Raw genomic sequence first — 26,195 nt, 5'->3', positions numbered from 1 at the left:
GCGCATGCGCGACTCTCCTCCGCGGTCTCCTCTCCTTCAACCCAATGGAAACGCCAATAGACCTTTCCAGAAACTGCAGCGCCGCTCCTTCCCCTGGCGGGCCCGCGCAAGGCGTCATGGGAACTGCGTGCGCGCGCGGTGCGAGCGGCGACGGGGTGGTCGCGCCGCGCGCAGCGTGCGCGGAGCGAGCCCGTCAAAGCACAAAGTTTAAATAGAATGAAATGCTGTGCTTTCAAAGTTCTGTTCCGCATCAATGAAAACATCTTTATACCATATAACCCAAAATAAGAAATAAACTCCGCATCCTTCTGAAACTGCCTACACCGCATGAGAACCTTTTGTCGTCTGCTAGCACCGTCGTCTGCTAGCTTGGAGAGTGGAACCAGCTGCTGACAGTTGAAAAGCGTCTTCGCGCTTCTGGCGGCCCGCGGAAAAAGAGAAATTCCTCAACGCGAGGAAATAGAAAACACATATGACACTTGAGCTCCCCGAGAAAAATACAAATAACCAGCTCTTGCTTCCGGCAGCCCGCGGGGAGCCGAGTAGGAAAACGAAGGAGCCCATATCGTGTGCACACGTTATTCGTGATGCATTTCCGCGTGTATAAAGCTACACTCGTTTACGACCTGCCTTGGCGATTGTAGTTTACGCTATACTGACGATATGGCGCCAAGGAAGCTGCAGGAGGCGGACAAACGTGCTGTGTGCTCGGTTGAGACAACAATACGCTATGAGACCGGCATGTTTCATTGCACAAGTTTCCGAAGGACAACAAAATTAAATAGGATTAATGTGTTCGCTGGATAAATGGCCAGTGTCGTGATGGCCGATTCGCTTTGTGGGAGCCGTCCGAGCATCACAGGATATGTGGAGCCCATTTCAATGCGAGCAGACGCAAATGTTACATGGACCGTATGCGACCGTTTTTCCACACCGGGTCTTCAGCGAGAGGTGCCCTCTGGTAAAGACAGCTAAGCCCAGCATTATAACGTAAATTATGGTTTTTATGTTTTTTTGTTTCCTAGCTGCCGCGAAAGGAACGGAACGCCGCCCTACTAAGCGCCTGTACCGCTTCCAGGAATCCAAGACGAACTAGTGATATGCAGCACTGTCGAGATACTCCTGTCAGCTCAGAGTGATCAAGGCCCGTTTTGTAATGAATTTTAGCACAAAGGGCGTAACAAGGCGATAAAGCAATGCTTTCGCTCCAGCAGACAACGATGAGGTTTCTCCAACGACAGCGACTGCCTGCAGCCCATTTCCTGTGGCATTGGAGGAACGGGGTTTCTGCTGTTGTGAGTTCAGCATTTCAGCACTATTTCTTTTCGGTCGCTCATTGTGGAATTATTTCCCACTTTTAAGGTGCGGTGTGCTTCCTGTGTGAAAACAAAGGAGGCAGCTCGCCATAGCTGACCCAGGATTCTTGATCAAAGATGAGCTCCGTGAACCTGGCGTTAAATACCCCCATGTAAAATGGTCGGCGTCAACTGACAGTAGCGGAGCAAACACGCACACGGCAGATCGCCAACCTGAGGAGACACGTTGAGCGAGTTATTCTAGAAGTGAAGAGCTTCAGAATACTACATGTGGTATGATTTACCAAATGCGATGGCTGACAAGCCAAACCAGATGGAAAATTTGTTGCTACCTGAACAACTTCTTATATAAACCACTTCTCAATCGATAAGTAAGCAAAATGTCAACTATGCGTGTTTTTGAGCTCCCTACTGAGCTCAATAATATCCCCAGTGCACTTTCCTTTCCTTTCTTCCATCCAATCACTTCTCTCTCTCTCTTAGCGCCCTCTGAAAAGTTTTACCTTTTAGTCGGTATTGGTTAGTTTTGCTAACGGAATAAAAGTGTACGTGTCTTTTATTGCAATGATACCATATCAGCTGCCTCGTCTTTTTTTCTACTGAAATAAACATCTCTATTTCCATATTTACACACAGCCGAAAACAGAAAAAGAGCTCAGGATTAGACGATAAGACTTGTCAGCTCTTAGGGCCTAAGCAACAGTACTTGAAACAAATACAGACGTAGTGTAGCATGAATCGATGGGATACACACTGCAACTCCCCAAAATGCAGCAGTTTGTTGAAGAAATGCGGGCTGTGGTAAGAATGCTGAAGTTTGAAAAAGAAGTCAGTTAATAAAACAGCTGTCCAGGATAGCAGATGTTCTGCATGCATCACACAATGTTAACCGCCGAAGCTGCACCGTCAAAAAATGCCGCCTCCACAGGCGCTGTCGCGCACGGCACGGTTTGGCACGGCAGAGCTACATGAAGAGCGGCCCGTGCGGCAGTGGCGGCGGCTGCTGCGGCGCTCACAGTTCCCAGGCTGCTTTGCGGCCGCCGTTTGGGGGCGCGCGCAACTTTCCGGAAAGGTCTATTGAACCCCCAGATGCGCCGTATCACACCAGGGTTCCCTCGCGGGGAGATGGAGGCAATTTTTTGTATGGGGTGTCGCGTTCTTGTCACCTTGTTTCGGTGTTCGCGCCGCTACTAACTGTTGTACGCGTGCTGACGATATGGCGACGACATAGCTGCCGTGTCATTCTTAGGACTACGACGCAATCAATGTAGGCGATGTATGAAGCGACGTAAAGGGACCATTCGAGGACATACATGTTCCTGTTGGCATGATTAGAGCGATGACGTAGTCCTCGGCTAACTTTGCGGTGACAACACGATCATCGTAGCATCAAACGTATGGAGTTACGTCTGCCCAGCTTTACGGTTGCATATATTACAATACCATGACTTGAGCTGCACTCTAGGCTTTCTTTAATCACCACTCACGCTGCCATTTCTTGCTTGTTCGTAGACAAATCCTAAACGTCAAAATCTCTGGGACCCATTCCACTTAACGGGCGCCGTATACGTACTACTTCATAAGCTCTGTCCCACTCAATACCTCCAATACTGCCGTTTCTCTATACACCATGCACCTTAACCATATGGTGTAAAAATGAGAAAACACCAGCCATCCCCTCCTCCTCACTGCCAACCCCAGATCGGTGGAATAGCCTGCGGGCCAGATCGAGCCTTGAAGACCAGAGGAGCTGGGTCGCCTAGGAACACCTGGCAGCTATAGAGTGCAAGGATCCCTCGAATAAGGAGTCCTCCCACGGGGGTTCAGCCATAACACCTTCCGCTCCGCTCTATAAATGTTTTCATTATAATCCCGTACTTGTAGCCGTGGGCGATCCGGATGCTCTTGTCGTGGACGAGGCACTGGTCGTGGCTGATCTCGAACTTCCGCTTGTGGCTGTCGGGCCACGAGGGGAACAGGCCGGCGTACCAGAGGGGCAGGGAAGAGGCCACCGAGCAGCTGTCGAGGCCCAGGTGCATGGCGCGCGCTATCTGGTCGGCGGTGCGGCCGCGGGCGCCGTTGTACAGCGCCATCAGCGTGCTCGACAGCACGAAGGGGGAGAACAGCACATTCCCGGTGGCACCGGAATTGCGGCGCAGGCTCTCCAGGAGGTCGACAGCGAAGTGCAGGCAGCTGTGCATGTAGTCGGGCGCCACTTGCAGGCTCCGCCGCCTCAGTGCCCTTCTGCAAGTATAAGAGGGGGGAATACTTTTGTTGGAAGGCTCCAGGCCCATTGGTCAAAGGGCTGGTGGGCTGGGAGTGGGCTCTGTGGTGGTTGAAGGCATGCTTGGTATGGTCTTCAAGCATGTAGGCATGCGCATTCATGTTCTAATGTAGACTAGATGCTGTTGATTGATTGATTGATTGATTGATTGATTGATTGATTGATTGATTGATTGATTGATTGATTGATTGATTGATTGATTGATTGATTGATTGATTGATTATTTATTTATTTATTTCAACATACTGCAGACCCTTCAGGGCCCATGCAAAGTGGTTACAATGAATTCAAGTTTTCATCGTAAGGATAACATAGGTATTCAAAAGGCAAGAAACAAGAACAATATAGAATACACATGGACAGAAGCATGCTATACAGTGTAAACGTTTAGTTCACAAAAAGAAGTTATATAAACATTAAATATGCAATTTTTTTCTGTTATCACGTGTTAAAATGCTTGATCATTTATGGCTTAGAAAACACTCTACAGATGTGCTGTTGACGGCGTACGCCGGTAATCTGTTCCACAGTCCGATGGCTGACGGAAATAGGGCACTTATGTGTGTTTATGTTGCTATGAGGTTGCCTGATAGTCTTATAATGATTTGTGCGCAAAGAATGCCTGAAGGGAGCTTGGAGGTAGTTAGTTCGGGGTATTTTATATAATGATCGTGGAACAAAAGATAAAGGAACTTTAATCTAGATATCATTCTGCCGTCTGAGAGAGTTCGGAGGTCTGCCCGTTTTCGTGTATCGGAAACGCTAGTAAAGCGGGAGTAGTTGGAAAAAATAAAACGCAAAGCCAAGTTCTGTACGCGTTCAATTAGTTTGTATACTAAATATTTTTGGTGGGATTGATTGATTGATTGATTGATTGATTGATTGATTGATTGATTGATTGATTGATTGATTGATTGATTGATTGATTGATTGTGGGTTTAATGCCCCGAAGCTACACCTGGGATAGAAGGCACGCCCTGGGCTCCGGATTAATTCCGACCACCTGGGGATCTTGAATGTGCGTCGAAATCTAGACAAACGGGCGTTTTTGCTTTTCGCCTCAATCAGAACTGCAGCCACAGCCGCCGGGGTCCAACGCGCCATGTCCTTGCGCTCAGCAGCTCAACGCCTTGGCCACTGAGCCACCGTGGCGGGTCTACACCACGTGTTCACGACATTTTACGATAAAACGGACCAGTTATGGCAGCGTGCACCGCTGACCTCGCGGCTGGTTGGTACGTAACTCACACTGACCTGGGCTCCTCCTCGCTGTCCTTGATGCCGACCTCAGCGGCCGGCTGGTTGGGGTCGGTGGGCGTCACGTAGCCCGGATACAGGGGCCGGTGCTCTACCTCGCCCTTGCTATCGTTTGATTCGCTCGACATGCTGCGGTGGAGCCTGGACTCCCGGAGCACCAACGCCTTGCTCCCGAAGAACACTGGAAGCGAGGCGACAGCGACTGCGCCCGAGGAGCTGCCTATTGCCGTCGATAGCAGTTACGGAGTGCCGATGGTTGTTTAGGCTGGTGCACGCGGTCGTGGAACGCGCGTACCCGTGCAGTGATGGTGATGATGATGACAATGATGATGATGATGACGGTATGATGATAGTGATGATGATGATTATGATGATGATTATGATGATGATGATGATGATGATGATGATGATGATGATGATGATGATGAACAATTTAGGGTGATTTAAAACTACCGACTGCACGAGCGAGTTTAACCATAAGTATGCGGAGCAGTGGGACACCTTGCTCAGGTCGCATCCCAAAACACAGCAAGATCGAAGATGCCGCTCGAGCACAAGGGCTCTCAGGGGGAGAAATTCCAGAAGACTCCTACTTCCCCTTCCTCCTTTCCCACAGCTTTGCACCAAATGAAGTTAGCATCATCATCGTCGCCGTCGTCGTCGTCATCAGGGCAGGGAATGACAGGTCCCAGAGACGACTCCCCCCACTCGGACGGCAGCCCGTACTCCTTGAGTGCAGGCGGTTTCCGAGGCTATTTGGAAGAGAGCTTTTTGAAGATCATTAACGAAGCTGAGCACGCATGTGACCGTTTGCTCTGCGGCAGATAGGCCAATAAAATGTGCCTCCGAGTAGCTAAAGTGCCACTAGAGTCGAATTACCGCGAGTTATGGGAACTGAGCCTCGCTCACTGAATGCCTTTAGATTCGATTGGAAAACGTTGTAGACGGCCGACGACGTACAGTGTGGCCGAGCCCACATTTATTAAGGTTGCGACGGCTTGTACCATAACAAGGACGAGGAGCGTAGAACGAGGTGCCGCTCCAGACAGGTGCCAGCGTGTTCTGAGCACGATCCGGTCGATAGTGATGATGGCGCGGTTGAAGAAGATGATGATGGCGTCGCTACAACTTTTACTGAGCACAAAAATGGGCGGCTTTCTTAGAAGAGAGGTGTACAGAGAATAGTTGGTCCAAAAAAGATGAAGTTGCGCGAGCTGAGGAGCCTGAGCCGTGGGTCACGCGCCAGGAAAGGGAAACAGCAGTGCGGGAAGACGATAGGAGGAGGTCTTTGTAAAAACGATCCGCCTGAGAGAGAGAGAGAGAGAGAGAGAAATACATTGGCTGAGGAAATGGCCAATCAGAATTGAAGTCCTTATGTTGGCGGCGGGTAAGGGCTGGGCGTCCACCCCTCCAGGACGTCTTCTCCTTGGGTTATAAGTGGGCGAGCTTGTGGTGAACGTAGGCCGGTGCCCTTTGGCGACCTCTTCCACGCTCTTGACCAGGCGTACCTGCACACACACACACACACACACACACACACACACACACACACACACACACACACACACGCACACACACACACACACACACACGCACACACACACACACACACACACACACACACACACACACACACACACACACACACACACACACACACACACACACACACACACACACACACACACAGACACAGTGACGTTCGGTCGCTGCCACCGGTGCCACCTGTGGTTCGCACCATTCCACGTCCATACGATATACAATGTCCTTCGACCACGAGGCGCTCACCGCAATCGCTGTTTGCAATTACCCCAAAGCCAGCTCTCTTGATTCCATCACAGCCCGGACGCCCATCCCAGAACCGACGGAAGAGGCAGCGATAGCGCTGGCCCTTTCACTCAACCCTACCCCCGCAACAATAATTACAGATTCTGAAACCGCTCTCCAAAATTTTGCCGCTTTACGCATATATCCAACGGCGCTCAAAATTTTACTCAGGAACCCCCCGAAATCCTCTGTACAGGTCATCTGGACCCCCCGTATTTGAGCTCGAGGGAAACAAGACGGCCCATGACCTAGCCCGAGGACTACTATCCGGGCTGGGCCGAGCCCGGTCCGCGCCGGAGCGTCTTATCGATTACCACGACATTACTACCTTTTACCTTCTGTCACGCGGAATCTACCCTCAGGCAGCTAAATCTCCCACATTAGAGCAAAGTCACGTCTGGCGCCAGCTCTACACGGGAATCTTCCCCAATCCGGTCATTATGGCGCATATACACCCTAGCCTTTACCCAACCTCGGCGTGCCTCTTATGTAGCGCCCATGCCAACCTGGCACACATCATCTGGGCATGCCTCCAGGACTCTTTCCCCGAAATCCCTTCTGAGGAGAGGTGGGAGGCCTCGGATCACAGCCCCGACCCGGACCACCCACCCACACACACACACACGCACACGCACACACGCACGCACACACACACACACACGCACACACACACACACACACACACACACACACACACACACACACACACACGCGCGCGCGCGCGCACACACACATTATCGTTCTTTTAAAATAAAGTAATGTGAGCGATCACGTACCGAAGCACAAAAAGCTCCGTGATCACCATCGGTGTATGCCTCGAATGTTCCCCCTCCACCTGAAATGAACCTTAGATGTAACGCACGAGTAACACTGCAATTTCAAAAATCTGTCTAGACACGCCCGCCGGCTCGTTCATGTGACGCCGTGTCCCAACACGCCACAACTTCTACCTCTCATGGGCGGAGTTCAGCCATTCAGAAGCTAAAAAAAGCTACGGCCGCTTCCCGGCAACCGGAATTGACTGCTCAAAACGACGTCGTGGAAAGTCGTACTAGAAAAAAAGGAGCGGAAGCAATTACAGCAGGGCCTCACTTTTGAAGCCGCGGTCCTCTCATACCATTGATGTGCCAGCCGACGTCTGCAGACTCTCCTGCACAAGACCCGTGCAGATGTGTCTCGTTCCCGACATCCTGGACCACTGGTCCGGGTATTGTCGCTTCGGAAACACGAAATTCGACGCCCCGACCGCAGCCTCCACGGCCCCCGCATTCCTGCCCTCTGCGTCATGCCACCCACTCCAGCACCCACCGTCGTGTCTGGGAATGCTCTGTGCTCATATAAGACGAGGCTCACTTCAAGCCCCTACCATTAAACAATCCGCTACAACAACGGAACAAGTCAAAAATAGACACCCGTTCTACTACAATGTCCCTTCGGGAATTCTCTTCAGCTACGGGACTTGCGAAGTTGAACAGAACGTGACACGTGTGCGGGGCGGGCCGTGTGTGCAGTGCGCCTCTCCCGACAAAGAACTATGAACCACCCCATTTCCCCAGCTCCATTTCCCCAGTCATGAGCCATAGCGCCTTCCTTTTGCAAATACATTTATTCAAAAATTCAAACGAAAAACATTGTCCTCCATAACCATACAGCCCCATCCTTCACTTCATACCAACCGCCAAAGCTGCAACATACTTATACGCCGTCAGTCTTAAGGTGACATACACTCCAAGGGGAAAGTGAGATGCATGCTGGCTCCATTAAATGTCACGCACAGAACCAATAAACAGAACAATGTTTGGGTCGTGGCTTCGGATCAAGAACACGAATGGCCGGTCGACGGTGAATGAAACCACGAACCTGGCGCACCTGTTCGTCGCCACCATGGCAGATGCGGCCGCCGCTTCGGTTCCTTCCTCGTTGACCTCCACGAATGCCTTGTGTACGGCAGCCGTCACCGTCAGCTCCCCCTTTCCGTCAATACCAGAGAGGTCCGCGCTCTCTGAGAATAGACTCTCAAGACCCATGCTCTGCAACGTCTCCTTCAAGTTCGTCTCCAGCTCGACCTTGAACCGCGGTAGGCGTAATTCAACGACCCTAGAACCCAACCCCTTAAGGAAGTCCGCGATCTTCCCTGGGGTCAGCGAAGCCTCCAGTTCTGCAAGCTCTTCCACGTCGTCGGGCAGCAGTATGACCATGGACGTCTTGCCGCCCTTATAGGGAATCTCAATGGCACTGGCCTTTAAGCCATCGGGGTCCTCATTAACGCGATACCTCCCCTCTCTGAACATCATGTCGACATTCTTGACGCTGTTCTTCGACGTGTGGAACTGACTCTGAGAAGTAAACCTCGGATTGAACTGATCGTTCCACAGGCCCTTGAAGTAGATGGCGTTGACTAAGACGAGCGCGGTGTCGCAGTTCACCGCACCGCTCGGAAGGAGGTCTTTGATCTTCGACTTCGTAGCTCCCTCCACCCAGTCGTTGACCGCCAACCTCGCCGTTTCTGGCGCTGTCTTGAAGCTTAGTGGCGCAACGCTGCTACCGTAGAACTTCTTCAACGAAGCGATGTACTCTTCGAGAATGCTGTACGTTTCCTCGACGTACAGTCGGTTGGCGAGTTCGAGCGTCACGTCTGGAGCGAAGCTCGAGACCTTGGTCAGGAATTCCCAGAATTGGCCGTCGACTCTCGTGAACTCTGCAGTATGCAGGAGGCGGGTGATCTCGTGGGCAGTTCGCCCCCGCGCTCCGGCCAGTGTCATCGACAGCGCTGTTGCAATGCTGAACGGTGAGACGACGACGTTTTTGGCGCTTCCACTGTTCTCGGCGAGGAGCTGCTTGTAGACGTCAAAGCTGAATGCCAGCAGGGCGTTGGACAGCTCGGTCGATATGGTGGCCATTGTACCTGCTCCTCTGGACAGATTCCCTGCAATGTGACACAAAAGGCGAAAGTAAGCACCTATCTGCGGAAATGTGGGTGTCTCCGAAATTATCATAATGACATTAACATTTAAGCCCACTGAGCGCTGAGGCACCGGTAGGATCACGTGATCTCCCATTACGTGATGATTTTTAAAGAAAGTTCGTTCACGTAAACAGCTTTTGACGCCCAAAAAACTACACCTATACGACATATTTCAATCATATGTCAATGTTCGCGGGACTTTTACATCATCATATTTTCTTCTTTTCAGAAGTTGTGGCAATGCTTGGAGTATACATATGCATTCAGACGCCGCAACGTCGCTAGCAGGCAAAAGTCCGAACACCAATTTTGTTACTCAAAGATATTCGTTGTAGCCCGCCGGAGGTCCTTGCTGTGTCAGACCAGTGAGAATTAATAACGAGAAGAACCAGTAAACAAACAATTTTAATGAAGATCCGCCGCGTATGTTTTCAACTGACAGCCCCGTAGGCAACCCGTATTGTTCAGTGTGTCAATAAAGAGCCGCACTTGGTTACTTATTTTGCCTTGCTTTTTTTTTTTAAGACATGGTCTTTCTTGGGCCACCTTCGCGCGAAAATTTTGGGCTGTGTGTCTGCTTATCTGTCTGTCTGTCAATCGATTTAGCCACCCGGCAAAAAGTTGACAGTACTCTTGATCAAGAAGGAAAGATCTTCTGAAACTACTAAAACTGGTGGCGTACATGTCAAGATTTGTTTGCAAAATGAAGATAATAAACATATATGAGCCGAAACCTACCACCGTTTTTTTTTAAAGAAAAGTAGGCGTGGGACAGGTTAGAGCACATGAATGAATGAATGAATGAATGAATGAATGAATGAATGAATGAATGAATTTCATAAGGACGGCGGTATGACCGACGAGAGAAAGCGGTGGGGAAACGAAGGAAAGGTAGTGCCGATTTGCACGTTTTGGTCCTTCCAACGAAGTGTCTCTCTTTGGTGAAGGCCCACAGCGTATCTTCCACTTGGTTCTTTGGGTAGATCCATTCGTTAACGCTTCGTACCCGCCAAGGCTAGTGTTTGTCTCGGATATCTGCCAATTCCGGGTGAGACCATATATGTACATGGCTAATGGTCGGTAAGAGCGCGTAAAGATGGCGTATAAGAAGTCAAGATAAAAAGGAGCGCTGAAAAGCTTGGCGTCTAGAGCTGTCACAGGAGTAATTCGAATAAAAGGTCCCAGCAGATGGCGCGCAAGCAGTGTGCACGCGGGAAAATTGAATCCAGTTGAGCAAACTTCATTAAATGGCCGCGGTGGCGGAAGAACACTTTCGACGACACCTTTGCAGCGATACGAGGCCATTTTTTTCCTTCTCCAGTTGTCCTTTTGATTCGCTTGAAAATATGTCGTGCCACACCACTTGATACGAAATACAGAAGGTTTTTTGAGCGCGCTTGCCTCCTTGTCCTGCCTCCGCCGCACATAAAGGGTACGCGTTGAGACCTTCACCAAACATCAGTATACCGAGTAATACAGTGTATGGGAAATACACCAAATATTACAATATACAATATATACTACGTGGTACTATATATGTTCGCACCAAGAATGTTTTCCCTAGTTCACATGCTAAATCTGAATTCCCCTCCTTACCGGTAATGGTTTTCATAATACGAGAAACTTCCCACGATTCGGCAACACACGTACGCCTGCGAATCGACGGTACTATCTTCCGCGTATTACATTGATTTCGTTCGATTTACGCGAATTATAAACTACGCGAAAAAAACAGCAGAAAATCAATAAATGCTCATAAATTTACATCCTCGGAAATAAAAACGGTCGCCATCCCGCCCTGCGACAGTTCATATCAAGCGAGGCTACTGCAAACAACTACAAATGCTGATGGGGGAGGGTATTCGATGCTTCTCGTCGTCTCGGTGGGTTTGTCACTTGCGCTCGGCATCTTCGGTGGCAAATGCTGGGTCCAGCTGCCTAGTTTGATGCATGCGCTCGGCGTCTTGGGCAAGAACTCTCTATTTAGTGACACTATACTCGGTGACAAGTTAAGAACGGCACCGGAAGTTGCCGCTGTGCCTTATCACCGTAGCCGGATGTTTCTCCGCGCGGCGCAAGTAGGGCGTTACTGGGAATATTTTGAACATGGCGTGAGCCGTTCCCGTGATTTTTTGGACTCAATATGCTTATAAACGACTCCAGTGACGACGAACAAACTGCGTGAGACAAGGCAGACGATATCACGCATTCATAGCAAACCCCTTTCAAAACGCGCGCGCACTGACGTCACGGGTCCGGCGCTTTGGCGGAGTGATACACTACATGAGGTGGTGCCGTTCTTGAGTTGTAACCGAGTATAGTCCTGCCTAGCCTTCAAAGATAATCTGCAAACATAATCTTTGCAGGAACACATCGTGGGAGGGGGTTCCCATTGTTCACTGGCGCCTTATCATCTATAATGGGGTTTCGATGCGTATTTTGTGGGTTTTTTAAAGCGAATACTGAGATCTGTGCTGCATGCTTGGTTGCTCTGACGCATGTACTCAGCGTCTTAAGCGAGAACTGCTGGGACCTGCCTGGGTTTCTGTTTACTTCATGAAATTGTTTGACCAACTACAGTCTAACAGCTTCGCTCTAAAAAATACTGTGCAACCAGAACGCTCTGTGTATGTACGGTTCCTCCGGCTTTTATAACGTTTTAACGCTTCCATGGGCTTGAAACTTGACATCCGAGCCGTTGTTCCGTCTGCCTGCATCCTTCAAAAGTTGCGTTCGCCTCGGCGTTATCATTGTGAAATCTTGTACAAGTGCACAATGAACGCGAAAAAGAACCGTAAAAGCGATTGACTGCGTTGCGGGAGGACCGCGCAACTGCAAGAGTGACAAAAAAAAAGATTATCAGATAAGACATATCATATAGGAGCGCGAGACGTTCCGAATTCCTCGTAAAGTCGAAAACAAAGGCAACCGATTGCACGTATACACCCCATTAATAGCACTGTATAGAGACAGCACTGTAACGTCCACAAAAGTTTGTGATGTATGTCAGACAGGAGCTTGCATAAACGATGCGGTTACGGGAAATCTACGTCACTGGCATTTCATTTTTAATTAAGGGATGCGTACTCAGTGCACACGGGAGTGCGTAGAAACGACTTAAGTGTCACAAAAGGAGAGCGATATAAAACGAAAATAAGCCCAGATGTCTTAGGTGCGTAAGCAGGGGCGGACGGCACTACATGACACGCGACAAATGAAAAACAACCAGCATAAACAATATAATCGTTCTTCATCGCCTAAAAATGGCAAACTACGACACTGTAAATATTCTCACTGGCAACGGAAGGTATATAAATCAGTTTAACTGTGTCCGTTCACGCAAGAAACTGCAAAAATGAATATATATATATATATATATATATATATATATATATATATATATATATATATATATATATATATATATATATATATATATATATATATATATATATATATATATATATATATATATATATTACCAGATAAGGCATATCAGATACGAGCGCGGGACGTCGGACTGAAACCCACAAGCCGGCAACCTAATACGGCCGGCCCGAGGTAATGTACGTACTAACTCTGCCCGTACAGAACCAACACGTGTACACGTCAGTCTACATTAGAAAATAATGGCTAGAGTCTACGGCTCAAGTATTTAGAAAAGAGGAAAACTGCACGAAGCGAAATAGGGTCGGTCGTAATGCACAGCCTTGCTCACCTGCTGTTGAGTGCTCCAGGTGTGTGCGCCGATAAAGCGGGGGCGGCAATGCGTACGGCACTGGGGAACAATCTAGGGAACTGGGGATGAAATGCGCGAAAGCAATGGACGAATAACTTCCACGTCTACGCGCCTGTAACAACCACAACATACTCAAGAGCGCACTCAGCGCAGCCATGCACATTTTCAAATTGACGGTGGCTAGAAGAATACTGACAGTAACACAGCGGAAGGTGGACTGATAAACAGCACGGTTTAAGACAAGTAGGATAATAATAGAGAAAAGCTACTAGCGTCGATGTGAGCTGGGATTTACCATCGGTACTCGCGCGAGTAATTGAGATGATACTTGCTCATTAGGTCAGGAACGCTCGAAACTCGTCGAGTCGATTTTGGCGTTTCTGACGTATTTTTTAGTTCGTAAGCGACATATAACATAGTTCTTTGTTAGAGCATACACTCATATGAAAGTTTATGCGGCCTACGAAGATAACGGGTTGTCTGCAATGAGTGTACTGTCTAGAATAGGTCCATTAAAGTTCTCTAGACACTGTACGGCGAGCGAAGGCTGCTTCGGCTGCTTCGGTGGCGGGCGAGCGCATGTGCCTAAATAGGTCACACCATTTCTCTGGTCAATTTCGGCTCATCACTACTAGCCTCCAAAGTGGCGCGCCCGAACAGCCGCGCATGCGCATGGTCAGCAAACAATAACGACTTTCCTTTCTCGTTTTCAGCGCTTCTCGAAGATGGATAAAAAGTATTTTGGGGTGGGCTCACTGTGCTGAGACAAGGCACTCCAAAGGCGTGCCAACCGTTCTAAATAAAATAGGAGTGTCCTAAGCACCAAAGAGTGTTGGCGGAGCCAGAATGACTTTTCTTTTGTTAACTCCCTTGGTGCGTGCGTGTGTGTGTGCGCGCGCGCGCGTGTGTGTGTGTGTGTGTGTGTGCGTGTGCGTGCGTGTGTGCGCGCGTGTGTGTGCGTGTGTGTGCGCGCGTGTGTGCGTGTGCGTGCGTGTGTGTGTGTGTGCGCGCGTGTGTGTGTGTGCGCGTATGCGTGCGTGTGCGTGTGTGTGTGCGCGTGTGTGTGTGCGTGTGTATGTGCGCGTGTGTGTGCGTGTGTGTGCGTGTGTGCGCGTGTGTGTGTGTGTGTGTGTGTGTGTGTGTGTGTGTGTGTGTGTGTGTGTGTGTGTGTGTGTGTGTGTGTGTGTGTGTGTGTTATCATTATTATTATCGTGTAGTCTATTTCTCCTCTGCCTCTCCTATCCACCTTTCTGACATCCCCTTCCCCACGCAGAAAGAAGTATTCGAGGAGAATCCGCTGGGCTGGGACAGCGCTGGCGGGCGGCGCGTTAAGTTTTAGCAGTCCGTCCGTTCCGTTCGTTACGTTGTTACCTGGTTTACCGGGACCGGTCTGCGCCTGCGCGCGCGGAAGGGCGAGGAGGCGCGGACATGGCGAAGGCAGGCCGGCGGAAATAATCCGTATACCGTGACGAATGCCCAAGTGCCCAGACGGGTCCCGGTCAACACGCTAGCTACGTATGCGACGGAACGGGCGGACTGCTACCGGGTACCGTCTAAACGCTACGGCGGCGGGTAGCGGGGCCCGACTGGGAAGGTGAAAATTCGTTCCGGTGGGGAGATTAGTTCCGCCGGCCGGCCTTCGCCATGCCCGCGCCTTCTGTCCACTAAGGGGCAACCTCCTCGCCCTCCCCGCGCGCGCATGCGCGGTCGGGTCCCGGTTAGGGTTGCCACCTGACCGGTTTTGGACAAGCCTTACCGGTTTTTTAGACAGCGGGCCGGTTGCCGGTCTGTACCTAAAACCGGCCTACACTGGCCGGTTTTCTGGCCATCATGCTGCGGTTATTTATTTTTGGCCTTTTGTGAGCGTAAATACATGTACTACGACAACCAATATGGGTCGACAAGCTGTGCAAAGAAACGCGAACAGAGGAAGTGCGCGGCCGAGCACGATTCCCGAGATGGGTGGCTAAGGCGTTGCGCTGCTGAGCACGAGGTCGCGGGTTCGATTCCCGGCCGCGGCGGCCGCTTTTCTGATGGAGGCGAAAAGCAAAAACGCCCGTGTGTACGAGATTTCGGCGCACGATAAAGATCCCCAGATGGTCAAAATTAATCCGGAGCCCTCCACTACGGCGCGCCTCATCGTCTGCGTTGCGTCGGCGCGTTAAACCCTACAAACAATCAATCAATCAATCGATTCCCGAGATGGAAGGGGACCAAAGGGAGGATCAGCACAACGAAATGCCGCCGGTTCAATCAGCAAGTGCGGTTACTCTTCAGTGCAGCACATTCAGAGCAATAGCCAAACCTCAATCGCCTTCAGTGCAATCGTCATGCTGCTTTCTCTGTAGGGAAAAGCTACAAGAAATGGCATTGCATGTAAATAAAAAAAGGTGGTGTCTTTTTTTCAACACAAATTCAACCTTCTACTCACCCCCCCCCCCCCCCTCCCCTCTTCCCAATCTGAATTGCCGGTTTTTTCTTCGGGGAAAGGTGGCAACCATGGTGGCAACCCTAGTCCCGGTAACCCGCCACCGTAGCATGAGCCTCCGCTAGCCGCTATGCTAAACCTCTCTAACGTCACTCTCTGGCGAAGAGGAAATGCAGCTTGCGGAGCAGCACAACAGATGACGCGTCAAGCGCGTTGCCATTATCTGATCTAGTGGCTGTAATTGCAGTACTTAACATGTTCTTCTACGGACGCGACGCACAAAAATCTTAATATCATAAAATATATTGTAAAAGTTGACAGATTTCAGTCTGTAAAATCAATAAACAGAAGTGCTGGACATTTCAGCAGCACATATTAATAAATACTGCCCTAGTTACAAGCCGTGCCACGCTTGACACAAAGCACTACAAGGAATCCCGGAGAAGACGACGTCCGCTGACGCCGCTTCTCGCCACGAGTGGTTCACTCGCGCCGCTCTCGCCTCTCGCGGGCTTCTCAGATTTGCACGCGCTTTTCATGTTGCACAAGCAGGGCGGGGACAGTCTAAATATAGCCTCCTGCGTTTGCTGCAGGCCTTCGTGGTCAGTCACGCAGCTTACGCGGGGGCTTTCCACCGCTGGACGCAGGCGGAACGTCAGAAGATCGACGCCGCCATCCGGAAGGCGTACGCGGGGGCCCTCGGGCTCCTGCAGGGAACCAAGACCACGGCCTTGCTGTCTCTGGGAGTACACAACACACTCTCGGAGATCAGCGAGGCACAACGAGCGTCACAGCTGGCGCGCCTGGGCAGTACTGCCGTGGGCCGACGCTTGCTGGCGAGAGCCGGCCTGTTGCCTCCGGGCGAAGAGCCGACGACAACATCGACGACGGACGAGCTCGTTCCCCTGCGGGACGACCTCGTCAGACGACTAGTGGTCTACCCGCTCCCCAAGAACACGGACCCGGAGCGGGACGGCGGAAGAAGGGCGGCACGCGCTCTCGCGCTCGCCCGGCAGTACGAGAACGACGACGGCGCAGTCTTCGTGGACGCCGCGAGGTGCCGGGGAAGACGCGACGCGTACGTGACGGTGGCGATTCGGGCGAGCACCGGGGAGCTGATCACGGCGAGCAGCGTGCGAGCTCGGACGGCCGGCCAGGCGGAGGAGATGGCGATCGCCGCGGCCGCGGGCCTACCGGGCACCCGCACGGTGCTGAGCGATTCCAAGACGGCGGTGCGCAACTTCGCGCGCGGCGTGGTGTGGAGCGGTACGGCGCGACTGGCGGAGTCCCTGGAGGCTTCGCGGGCTGCGAGACAGGACCGCGCCAAGAGTATCGTCATCAAGTGGTTCCCGGCCCACGCGGGTAGGGAGCTGGCACCCAACATCTGCAACCGCAACGAGGAGGCGGATGCCGCGGCTCGTGGTCTCGCCACGTGCCGGGCCGCGGCCGATCGTCCGCCACACCTCGTCGACGACGGTGAGGAAGACGAAGAAGAAGAAGTGGAGCCCCTCGTCGACTACGGCGGGGTGCTCCGCTGGCACCGCGACCAAAGAAGAACTTTCCCACCTCCGCATAGGGAATTATCCCGGGCCGAGGCAACGAAGTTCCGGCAACTGCAAACGGAGACCGTGCTCACGCCGGCGCTTGCGCGTCACGTGTGCCCGGAACTCTATGAGAGTGCTACGTGTAGCGTCTGTGAACTGGAGACAGCGACGCTCGCCCATATAATGTGGGGATGCAACAGTGTTGTGCGCGATGGGGGGGGACAATGTGCTGTGCCCGACGGACACATACCCTCCGGAAGTGCGCGTGTGCGTGGGTTCCGTGGAACTCCAAGAACAGCGACGGGCGATCCAGCGGCTCGAAGACGCCCTGGCGAAGCAAAGGCGAAAGGGGATCTCCAATCCGCCTACCCCTCCCGGCAGCGATGCCAGGGACGGTGGGAAGGACGGAGGAACCCAAGTAGCCGGAGCTAAGCCGGGCCCAAGTCTCCGAGGTCTACGTCCAAGACATTAGGACTCTTACCTAAGTCTACGACAGGGGTGAAACCGAGCCCTGCGCAGCCGGTGTAACCCTGCACGCCGGTTTCGTTCAATAAAGTCTTTTCTCTCTCTCTCTAAATATGAACCAATGCCATAGAGGATAAGAACCATGATTCACTGGAACTCGTCTCACCTAGCTTCTCAACCACGCTTTTTTAATTGTAAGTTTCGCGTTCTAAAAAGGAATAAAAGCCCCTTCGTCTAACGACAACGATGTTTGAAATGCGAAGATTTCTTCCGCCGCAAACCTACTCCAATGAAGGTTCAGTCGCGTGAGGGATTCGTCGGCGTCGTCCGCCCGTGACAGCAGTCGGATATGCACTGACTGACCTTGAACCGGCGAGCCTTTTCGGAAAGCGCGCCGCGCGTTTTCTCGCGACAGAGGGCGCGTTGGTGCCGTGCCCGCTTAGTGCCCGCGCCGTGACTTTATCGCGCCACCAGAATAAGCCCCGTTGCGTCTCCGCAATAATTCTTGCTCCGTGCCCTTCCCCCTCCCCACACCAGCAGGCGTTCTGGTGTCTACCCCTGGGTGTGACAAATTACGCCTGCAGGTGGACCTTACTTTCCTTTTTCTTGTTAATAAATTCTTTCTTTCTTTCTTTCTCAGTGCAGTCGCCCCACTCGTTCACGCATATACCCTTGCCATCGCTATTAAAGTTCGTATCGTCGCACGTGCGTAGCCATTTGTCCATGTGCCAAATACACTTACAGATTAAACCACGTCCCTCATGGACAAAAGCTTTCTCTTTCTCTCCTTTCGGAAGCAAGGGTCGCCTGAGTCAGCCACGTGACATGCTTCTCTACGTCCCATTTCACGAGTTCGCACGTGCGGGAAACGATTGTCCCAGTGTCTTTCCCGCATGCTCACCATGGAACTTGTCGGCCGTGCGGAGCGTGATGTAGACCCAGGGAAGTGACTGGGGGACGAGAAGAAGCCAGGGAGCGGGGGTCGAGCGGGGCCGCATGGCCACCAGTGCAGCCACTCGCTCGTCCAGCTCCCTCACCCATAGAACTCCAAAATGAGAATATATATGAGGATATACATAACCCGACGAAACCAGTGGAACATGCTGAGCCGCATGTTGTGGGGACCAGGGTTCTACGGCGGCCTAGCTCGATCCTCGAGAATCGGGCGCAAAGCTAGCTCCGCTGAACACTGCTACGGACCGCCATCTTGGCGTACCGGCAGTGAACAGCAAGGAACACACACAAGACACGGCAATCGCCCACTCCGACGTTTATTGCACTGCAATAAGGGACGTCGGGCGCGTCGCTCTCCACCGCCAAGACCACCTTGGCCAGGACTGTTTCTCCCGTCCTGGCCAAGGTGGTCTTGGCGGTGGTCTTTGTCCGCCCTCGCGCCTAGGCGCGAGGGCGGACAAAGGAAGGTCAAAAAGGAGCAAGTCGGCGATCGTTCGTAAAATAGGATTCTGAGGAGGGAACGGGTGCGGGCAAGAACGGGGTTAGCTTTATCGGCTTCACTACGTGCCATGGCCAGTGTATTTTTGTTTTTTTTTTTTTTTTTGGGTTTTGTTCTCTTCTTCGGGCATCGAAAAAGTAATCCACAGTCTTTTTTTCTTTTTGAAGTACCGCTACCCAGCCATTATGAAAGAAAGAAAGCGCCGCTTTGAGGAGTGACCACGCCTGCTTTCACCACCGCGTAGTTCCGTTTCCGCCACCGACCGATTCAGCTGGATTCGAAAAGTCCGTGGAAAAGTCTCTTCTTTCTTCCGTCATACTTCTGTCAACAACAGCCGTAACTTTTTCACCTTTTTTCCGCATTAGGCGAGAACACTCCCGGCACCGTTATCTGTACTGCGTTTCAGAAAGCGCTATTCGGCTTTCTACTCCAAGAGCCCCACCGAGCCTTTTGATATCGCTCGATGTGCTCAGTGCGTCGCGAGGAATGCCATCGTGGTGCTACGCCCCCGGCTGCTATACACGGTCTGTTTTCCTTGCCTTTTGGGGAGCATGGCAGCAAGAGACTGAACGTCTGGCTGCAACGCATCGAGCGAGCAAATTTACATCCGAGGAAGCATCCAAACTCTGCGAGGTGAGAACGTTTGACCTCGTCGGGTCAAACGTTCTCAAACGTTTGAAAGGTCATTTGAGTCAAATGGCCTTTGAACTTTCAAATGTCCTTCGAACTGAAAGGAGTTCCGCCGATCTATAGTATTCCAGGCACTATACCCATGGCTATGGGGGATATGGCTCCACGGCTCTAGCTGGCTACAGGCACATTCTAGGCACTATAGTATAGTGCCTACAGGCACTATTGGCGGTGAGATGTTTGAGTGGCGCCCCCTGGATCTGACGTCAGCTTAGGGACCCGCTCCGCTGTCGTCTGCTACATTCGCCGCGCTGCTACACCCGCGCCGCGGTCGTCCGGTTCTGACTGGCAGCAGTGCCTTGGCTAGAAATCGCCCGCTTTGATGCTTTGGTGCTTTAAAAATCGTGTTTTCAACCAGATTCTGACGGCTCTGAATAATTTCAAGCTTTGTCCCGCACAATTTTACAACACACGAGGAGATAGAGAACGACTTTCAGAGAGCATCGCTCAGACGTAACTCGCCCTCGTCCTATCTAGCGTATTTGCGAGTTTCAGCGCTCAGAGCTCCTCGATAAGTAATCAAAATGCGTAGGCTTCCCTTAACTATTTCTGAGATGCTCTTATGAAGACTTAAGAGTCTAATGCTACGCATCAAGCAGCGGGTCGCACAGCAGGAAATAAAACGGGTGTTTTCTCTTTCTTTCGTTGTTGTTAGATGAACGTTGTTTTTTTTTTTTTTTCTGTGCCCAACGCATTCATTTTCTGCACCATCCTAAACGTCCTAGGAGGTTTGGGGATGTTTGCGAGGCTCACAAAGTTCGTGTGAATATTCAATGCAATAAGATCTGTGCTACGGCGCAGATAACGTTGTCCACATTACTCGAAGGCGGCTTTTTGTGCACCTAATTTCTATCCAACCATCCATATCGTAACGAACTCAATCTCAACCCGAAAAGTTCTGACATGATTACGGTGTTGAAAACTTGATATACTTGCTAACTAACGCAATAAATAGTATACATGCCAATTTTCAGTATAACACAATTCGAAACCAATGAATATGTCCAGACAGCTCTTTATTGTTTTCCAACCCCTTCAGTCGCAAAGAACAAGTCCTGGCCTACTCGGGATGACGTTCGGTGAATTGAAGAATGAATCTTACTCTCTCGTCTTGGACTGAGGAGCCTGCACACTAACCAGCTCGATTTTATTGTTTTCTCCTCCTCCTGGTCCTCCCCCTCTTCAGTGCAGTTTTACTATAATGCCTGTCTGAATATTGGGATGATATGGTTGTGGCAAATGTACCGAAATATCCCTCCAAATATGAAAAAAAAACATAGTCTTACTGTATGTTTGCCTTACAGGTTACTCGTTTTGCTCAATAAGCCTGCATACTGGTTAGAAGCCAGGTAGAAAACCAGCACGCGCCTATACACACAGCAGGTTATTTGGAAATCAACCTACATTATTTGTGCCCCATAGTGCATGTCGGCACACTTTCATGCCGTGACAACGTAAAGTGACTTGATACAATAGTTTCGAATGTTAGGCAAGGTTGCCAAATCTGTTTTATCTTACATGCGATTAGCTGGAATCGTAATGCCTTCTGCCAAAGCCGACAGCCCCGAAGGCCTGGAATTTGTTTTGGTCTTCCATTTTCGCTGTTGTCGGTTGTCAGCCTGCGGCTGTACCTTTGTTCGAAAGACTGCTGAACACAGAGGCTGACGCCTAGCTCCGACTCTTCGCGCTCCGCACAGGACCAGCTTCGCAGCAATGCATGGGCGACGCCGGCAATGTTTTTTTCCGGAGCGGTATCAAAAACTATACTTAAAATCACGCCTTGAGCTAGTTTACGCTATTTTAAGTCTTTTGTTGCGAAAAAAAAGTTGCGCATTCGCGAGATCTGCTGCGGACAAGCACAAAATCTCAACCGCGCGCAAAGAAACAGCATAGAGAGCGAGCCCGAGTGAAGCAGACGACAAATGCGAGAATCCCTAAAGCCCGTTTTCTTTTGAGTCCGACAGAGCACAACATGGTCCGGCTGGGCCTGTCGTGCTCTGTCGGGGGGGCCCTGTCGGGCCAAGTTGGACGCCGAGGTCGAATTCGCTCGGCGAGCGAATTGTCCGGCTGGAGCCGTCCGGCTGGGCCGTCCGGCTGGAGTTGGCTCCGCCCATCGGCCTTCGGCAACATGGCGGCGGCGAGCTGCGGGGACGGTGTACGTCGCACAACTTGATTGTGATATCAAAAACTACAACGACTTGCAGAAGTTACGACAGACCACCCCGGTCCTGAGTCGGTACTGCGATACGCGTTTATCGTTCGTCTATTTCAAACGTTCGCGCTTTGTGTGGAGCCGAAGCAGAAAAGGCACCAGTACCAGCGTCTGCAGAGTGGTGCGCCGTGTTTTCGTTCTCTATCAAGTGTGTAGAGATACGCTCGTCGCGCTCATGGCTAGCGCGAGACGATTGATAAGTCTAAATTCATCGTGGCCCCGCTCTCGTGCGCTCCGAGCTGTCAAGGTCTGTCTCCACGCTTGGATCATCGATAACGTTCAAAATATGGTCACTGTGAGTGAAAGCAACGCGCAGTGGCGGTCAGCGCTTGTGTACAGTGCAAGTTTTTCATATCAAGTGTGTACGCCGTGCTGTTATCTGTTTGATGTGTCGAAGTTCGGCTCTCGCGATCAGCCGTGTGTGGTGCGTCGCAGTTCTCCCGGAGTTGAATGTGTGTCTGTGAAGCTGCGGCGCCGCTAGCTCCGATACTGCAAGAAACACATCGCATCCGAGGGGTGCACCTTTTACATAACTTTCCCGTTGTATATCTGCGCAGTTGGTAGCGATGTGTGGCGGTGTTTGTGCGTTTTGAAATGTGAGGGTGTTCCCAGTGCTTTAGTGCCGCTGGTGGACTGCAGCGTTCCCAAACCAGCGTCGTGAGTGCTCCGCTAGTTCGCCTATTCTAGTGGCCGCGTGATGTGGTGGCAAGTGTGCTTTGTGCAGCAACTGCAGTGTGTGTCCAGGCTGTGCTTTCATGCGAGATGCTGTTTCCGTTTGGGACTAGTCTTCGGGGTCATTTCACTTGCAGCTGTTGCTTGTTTACGTATGCCGCATATATGCGCTAGGTAAAGCTTCCATGCACCACTATCCGAAAAATTACCTTTACTAATGAAGCACATGGTTATTGTAATGTAATCATGCAGTCATGACATATTCCTGTGAGTAGTGTTTACACACCGGGTTCACAAAATGGTTTCTATCATAAACCTTTTCAAATGCCCATTTACGCTTTTGTTATAGTTGTTTGCTTTAAGCCACACCAAAGTTGGCTATGTTGTGGTCTTCCCTGAACTCTTAAGATGCCAGCACTGTCAATCATCAGTGAACATTCTTAAAGCGGAGTTGGGGGTAATTCGTGTTCCGTGGGTGGCACACGTGACTTCTTTTGAGAATCTCTTTTTGCTCCCAACATATCCAGTATCGTTCAGCTTGATTAAGCTCGTCGGATATGAGGGGTCCCAATTTGCTGCTTTGTTGTTTGGTTCTAGCGATGAACTGAAAAACCCGAGCTGTGACTCTGATTAGCTTTAAGATTTTGCCGTAGTGTTCCAGATCGATCACGCCCGACTCAGTAGGTGGCGATGTTGCCGCTGGCAATGATCTTGTTTTCTTCCTTTCCCCTAGTTCGATTTCATCGTATGTCGCTTTCGGAACCACTCATTCCCAATATGCATGCGGGACAAATCTACAGTGCTTTGCTCCGCTACAGTGCGTTTTTGGCCAGTTGCATGGCTGGGATGTCGCGAGCTAGATTTTCTCTTCCCGGATAATGTCTACATACGCACTTGTTCGCGAGGCGTTGAATTTTGGTGACTCAGTTGCGTGTGAACTGCTTCCAGCGGCCAACATCTTCATGAATCCAATAGAGTGCTGTTGTTGAATCTGTCCGTAGGTAGATGTTTGATGGCTGTTGCTTGAGGGCTTCCAAAATATAGCCACACAATCGACCAGCGAGCGGGCATGCCATCAGTTCCAGTCTCGCCAGTGTAATTTCCTTGCCTGGTGCAACCCTTTGTTTGCTTACCAGAGTTGTCGATCTTGTACCGTTTTCACCCTCCAGGGTGAGGTAGGCAACTGCCTCATATGGCATTGGACGGGTATCAGCAGAAATGTGAAAGCAGTCCGTCCTCCCTCCATTTGTTTGCGACCTGTAGTACCGGGGTACTTGAACCTCAGGGAGATAGGGAGTCCGTCTAGCTACCTTCCAGGCCGCCGTGCTGTTGGTAGGTAGCGTGTTGAAGTCGATGTTTTTACGCCACACTTCGTGGAACAGGACCTTGGCATGGACAATGAAAAAAGAAAGCCCCCCCCCCCCCCCCCCTCCCCCTCCCTTCTTAGTGGTTCATGTTGAACCTCAGCGCAAATGACAAGACGCAGTACGATAGCAACAGGACACACGAAGCGCTGCTTTGTCATGTCGTTTACGCTAGGGTTCAACATGCTTACCAACACTTCCAAGTTTTCACGTTGCGCCCTAGTGGGTCACATATCCACGCCGTTGTTTGTAGCATGGGCCAATTTGTGAATGGTTCTATGCCATGAATACAATCCATACATAGAGAGAATGGCACATGGGTCCCACGTACGTCGCAAAACCTTCAGCACACCCGACAAATAACCGAGATGCATGGTAGCCCGGGAGTCACGTTGAAATCACTGGAATAGCATTTTACTGCTTCAAACATTTCAGTGGCATTTTTGTACAGCTTCACGGCAGCTTTCTCGCTTCCGGCTCCTGTGAGCACGTCATCCGTGTATGTCTCACAGTTTGAGGGTACTGCTCTTTGTTTAAGTGGTGTTGAAGCATTTTGGGAAGTAGAAATGGGTTAGCCATCACTCTGAAAGGGATGCGGGTCATACAGCAAGTCAAAACTGGTGAAAGTGGTACACCCGGTTTTGGTATTGCTTGAAACCACAGGAAACGCAATGCATCTTTGTCCACCGGTTTTATGCCAACCTTTAAAAATGTTTGTTTGATATCCGACCCTTGCGCCACTTGGTGTCTTCGGGAGTTCAGCAATAGGGTGTATGCACTGGGCTTTTGGCCGTGCAGCAATGCTACCTACACGACGGCCCCGACACCATATCCACAGTTGCATTCTGCCGTGCAGGCAGCATGTTTCCCGATGCAAAACGTGGTTTGCGGCGTGGTGTTGGTAAGAACGTTCGCGTGGGCAGTGTTTTTTTCTGCGTGATTCGTGGGTTTGCGAATGCCTTGTCACAAGGAGTAGTCAGCATTGTTTTTGTTTTGAAATTTCGGACTGTGCCGTGCACACTTCTGCAACCGCAGATCCGAAAGCAGGCCGCACAACAAAAGCAAGCGTTTCGCTTTTTTTTCTGTTTTGAAGCGGTAGCTAGAGCAGTGCTTGAAGACGATCTGACTTCAGGCAACGAATTCGCAAAGAAGCTATCGATGATGGGTTTAATCAGTACCGAATCAGGCGTGCCCATTTTATTTCAGGTGGAGACGACGGCCGTCAAAGCTTTCACCTCATACCTTGCACATGCTTGTAACACGATGTGTTAAGGCAGCCGGCATACTTTATCAATGAGGCTAACCCGACTGTGCATCCAGCCGCAGCCTTGTCTACTTCCAGTGTTTTTAGGTGAATACGTGTACATGAAATGCAACCTTTTTTCATGTAATTGTGGGCATCCAACTCTTTTGTCGTCTTCGAGTGCTCTTTAATGACCAAGTGCGTTCTGTGCTTATGCACTAAAGCTTGACGTTGGCTATACAATTTGACTACTTCAAGAACAGCGCAGAGATGAAGACTTATGGATTGGCAAACTAGAGCAATATGGTTTATCGCTTGTCTCTGCGCTGTTTTTGCAGTATTCAAAGCGTGTTCCATAATCTTGTTTTGCTTATAATTTCCACCTCGTCTACATAAAAAAAAAGCACTTGAAAACTATCGGTCGAATCTTTGTCGACGTGGCTGCACCTAATTTTATATACATACGTCGCGATTGCTTCCACCCAGAACCTCTGCGTAATTGCTCACCATCATTGGGAGTTTAGGTAGACGTCAGTCATACGTTCAACACACCAGAACACTGTTGCCAGACCACCTCACCGTCTCTCGCACTCCCCAAGAAGCGCGCAGCATGCCTGGGTGGCTCGGTAAAGCCAGTGCCTCGTCCCGCATGCCGCCACCATATCAAATATTGTTGCAGCTTTGGGTGGAAAAATTTTCCTAACTCGAGACACGGTCCTTTGAAGCAACCCAAAAA

General features: G+C 50.8%; 1 protein-coding gene across 6 annotated transcripts in view; it reads right to left on the bottom strand.

Moving 5' to 3' along the window:
* The window catches only part of LOC144149500 (iris-like), a 72,614-nt gene that overhangs the window by 10,355 nt on the left and 36,064 nt on the right, over window positions 1–26,195 (bottom strand). For 2 of the 6 annotated variants that reach the window (XM_077681089.1, XM_077681094.1), the window contains exon 2: window positions 3,195–3,560. In XM_077681089.1, coding sequence (XP_077537215.1) covers window positions 3,195–3,517 — 323 coding nt within the window. In that variant the 5' untranslated portion in view covers window positions 3,518–3,560. Of the gene's footprint in view, window positions 1–3,194; window positions 3,561–8,271; window positions 9,611–13,131; window positions 13,311–13,367; window positions 13,528–26,195 lie in introns of those variants that run through there. The other 4 variants (XM_077681090.1, XM_077681091.1, XM_077681087.1 and 1 more) reach the window with 3 other exon arrangements.

This window comes from Haemaphysalis longicornis, unplaced genomic scaffold (assembly GCF_048455015.1).
Source record: "Haemaphysalis longicornis isolate Haplotype H1 unplaced genomic scaffold, Haemaphysalis longicornis Haplotype H1 scaffold_8, whole genome shotgun sequence".
Lineage (NCBI taxonomy): Eukaryota > Metazoa > Arthropoda > Arachnida > Ixodida > Ixodidae > Haemaphysalis > Haemaphysalis longicornis.
The sequence above is the reverse complement of the archived record's forward strand: the minus strand, read 5'-3'. Positions and strand labels throughout refer to the sequence as shown.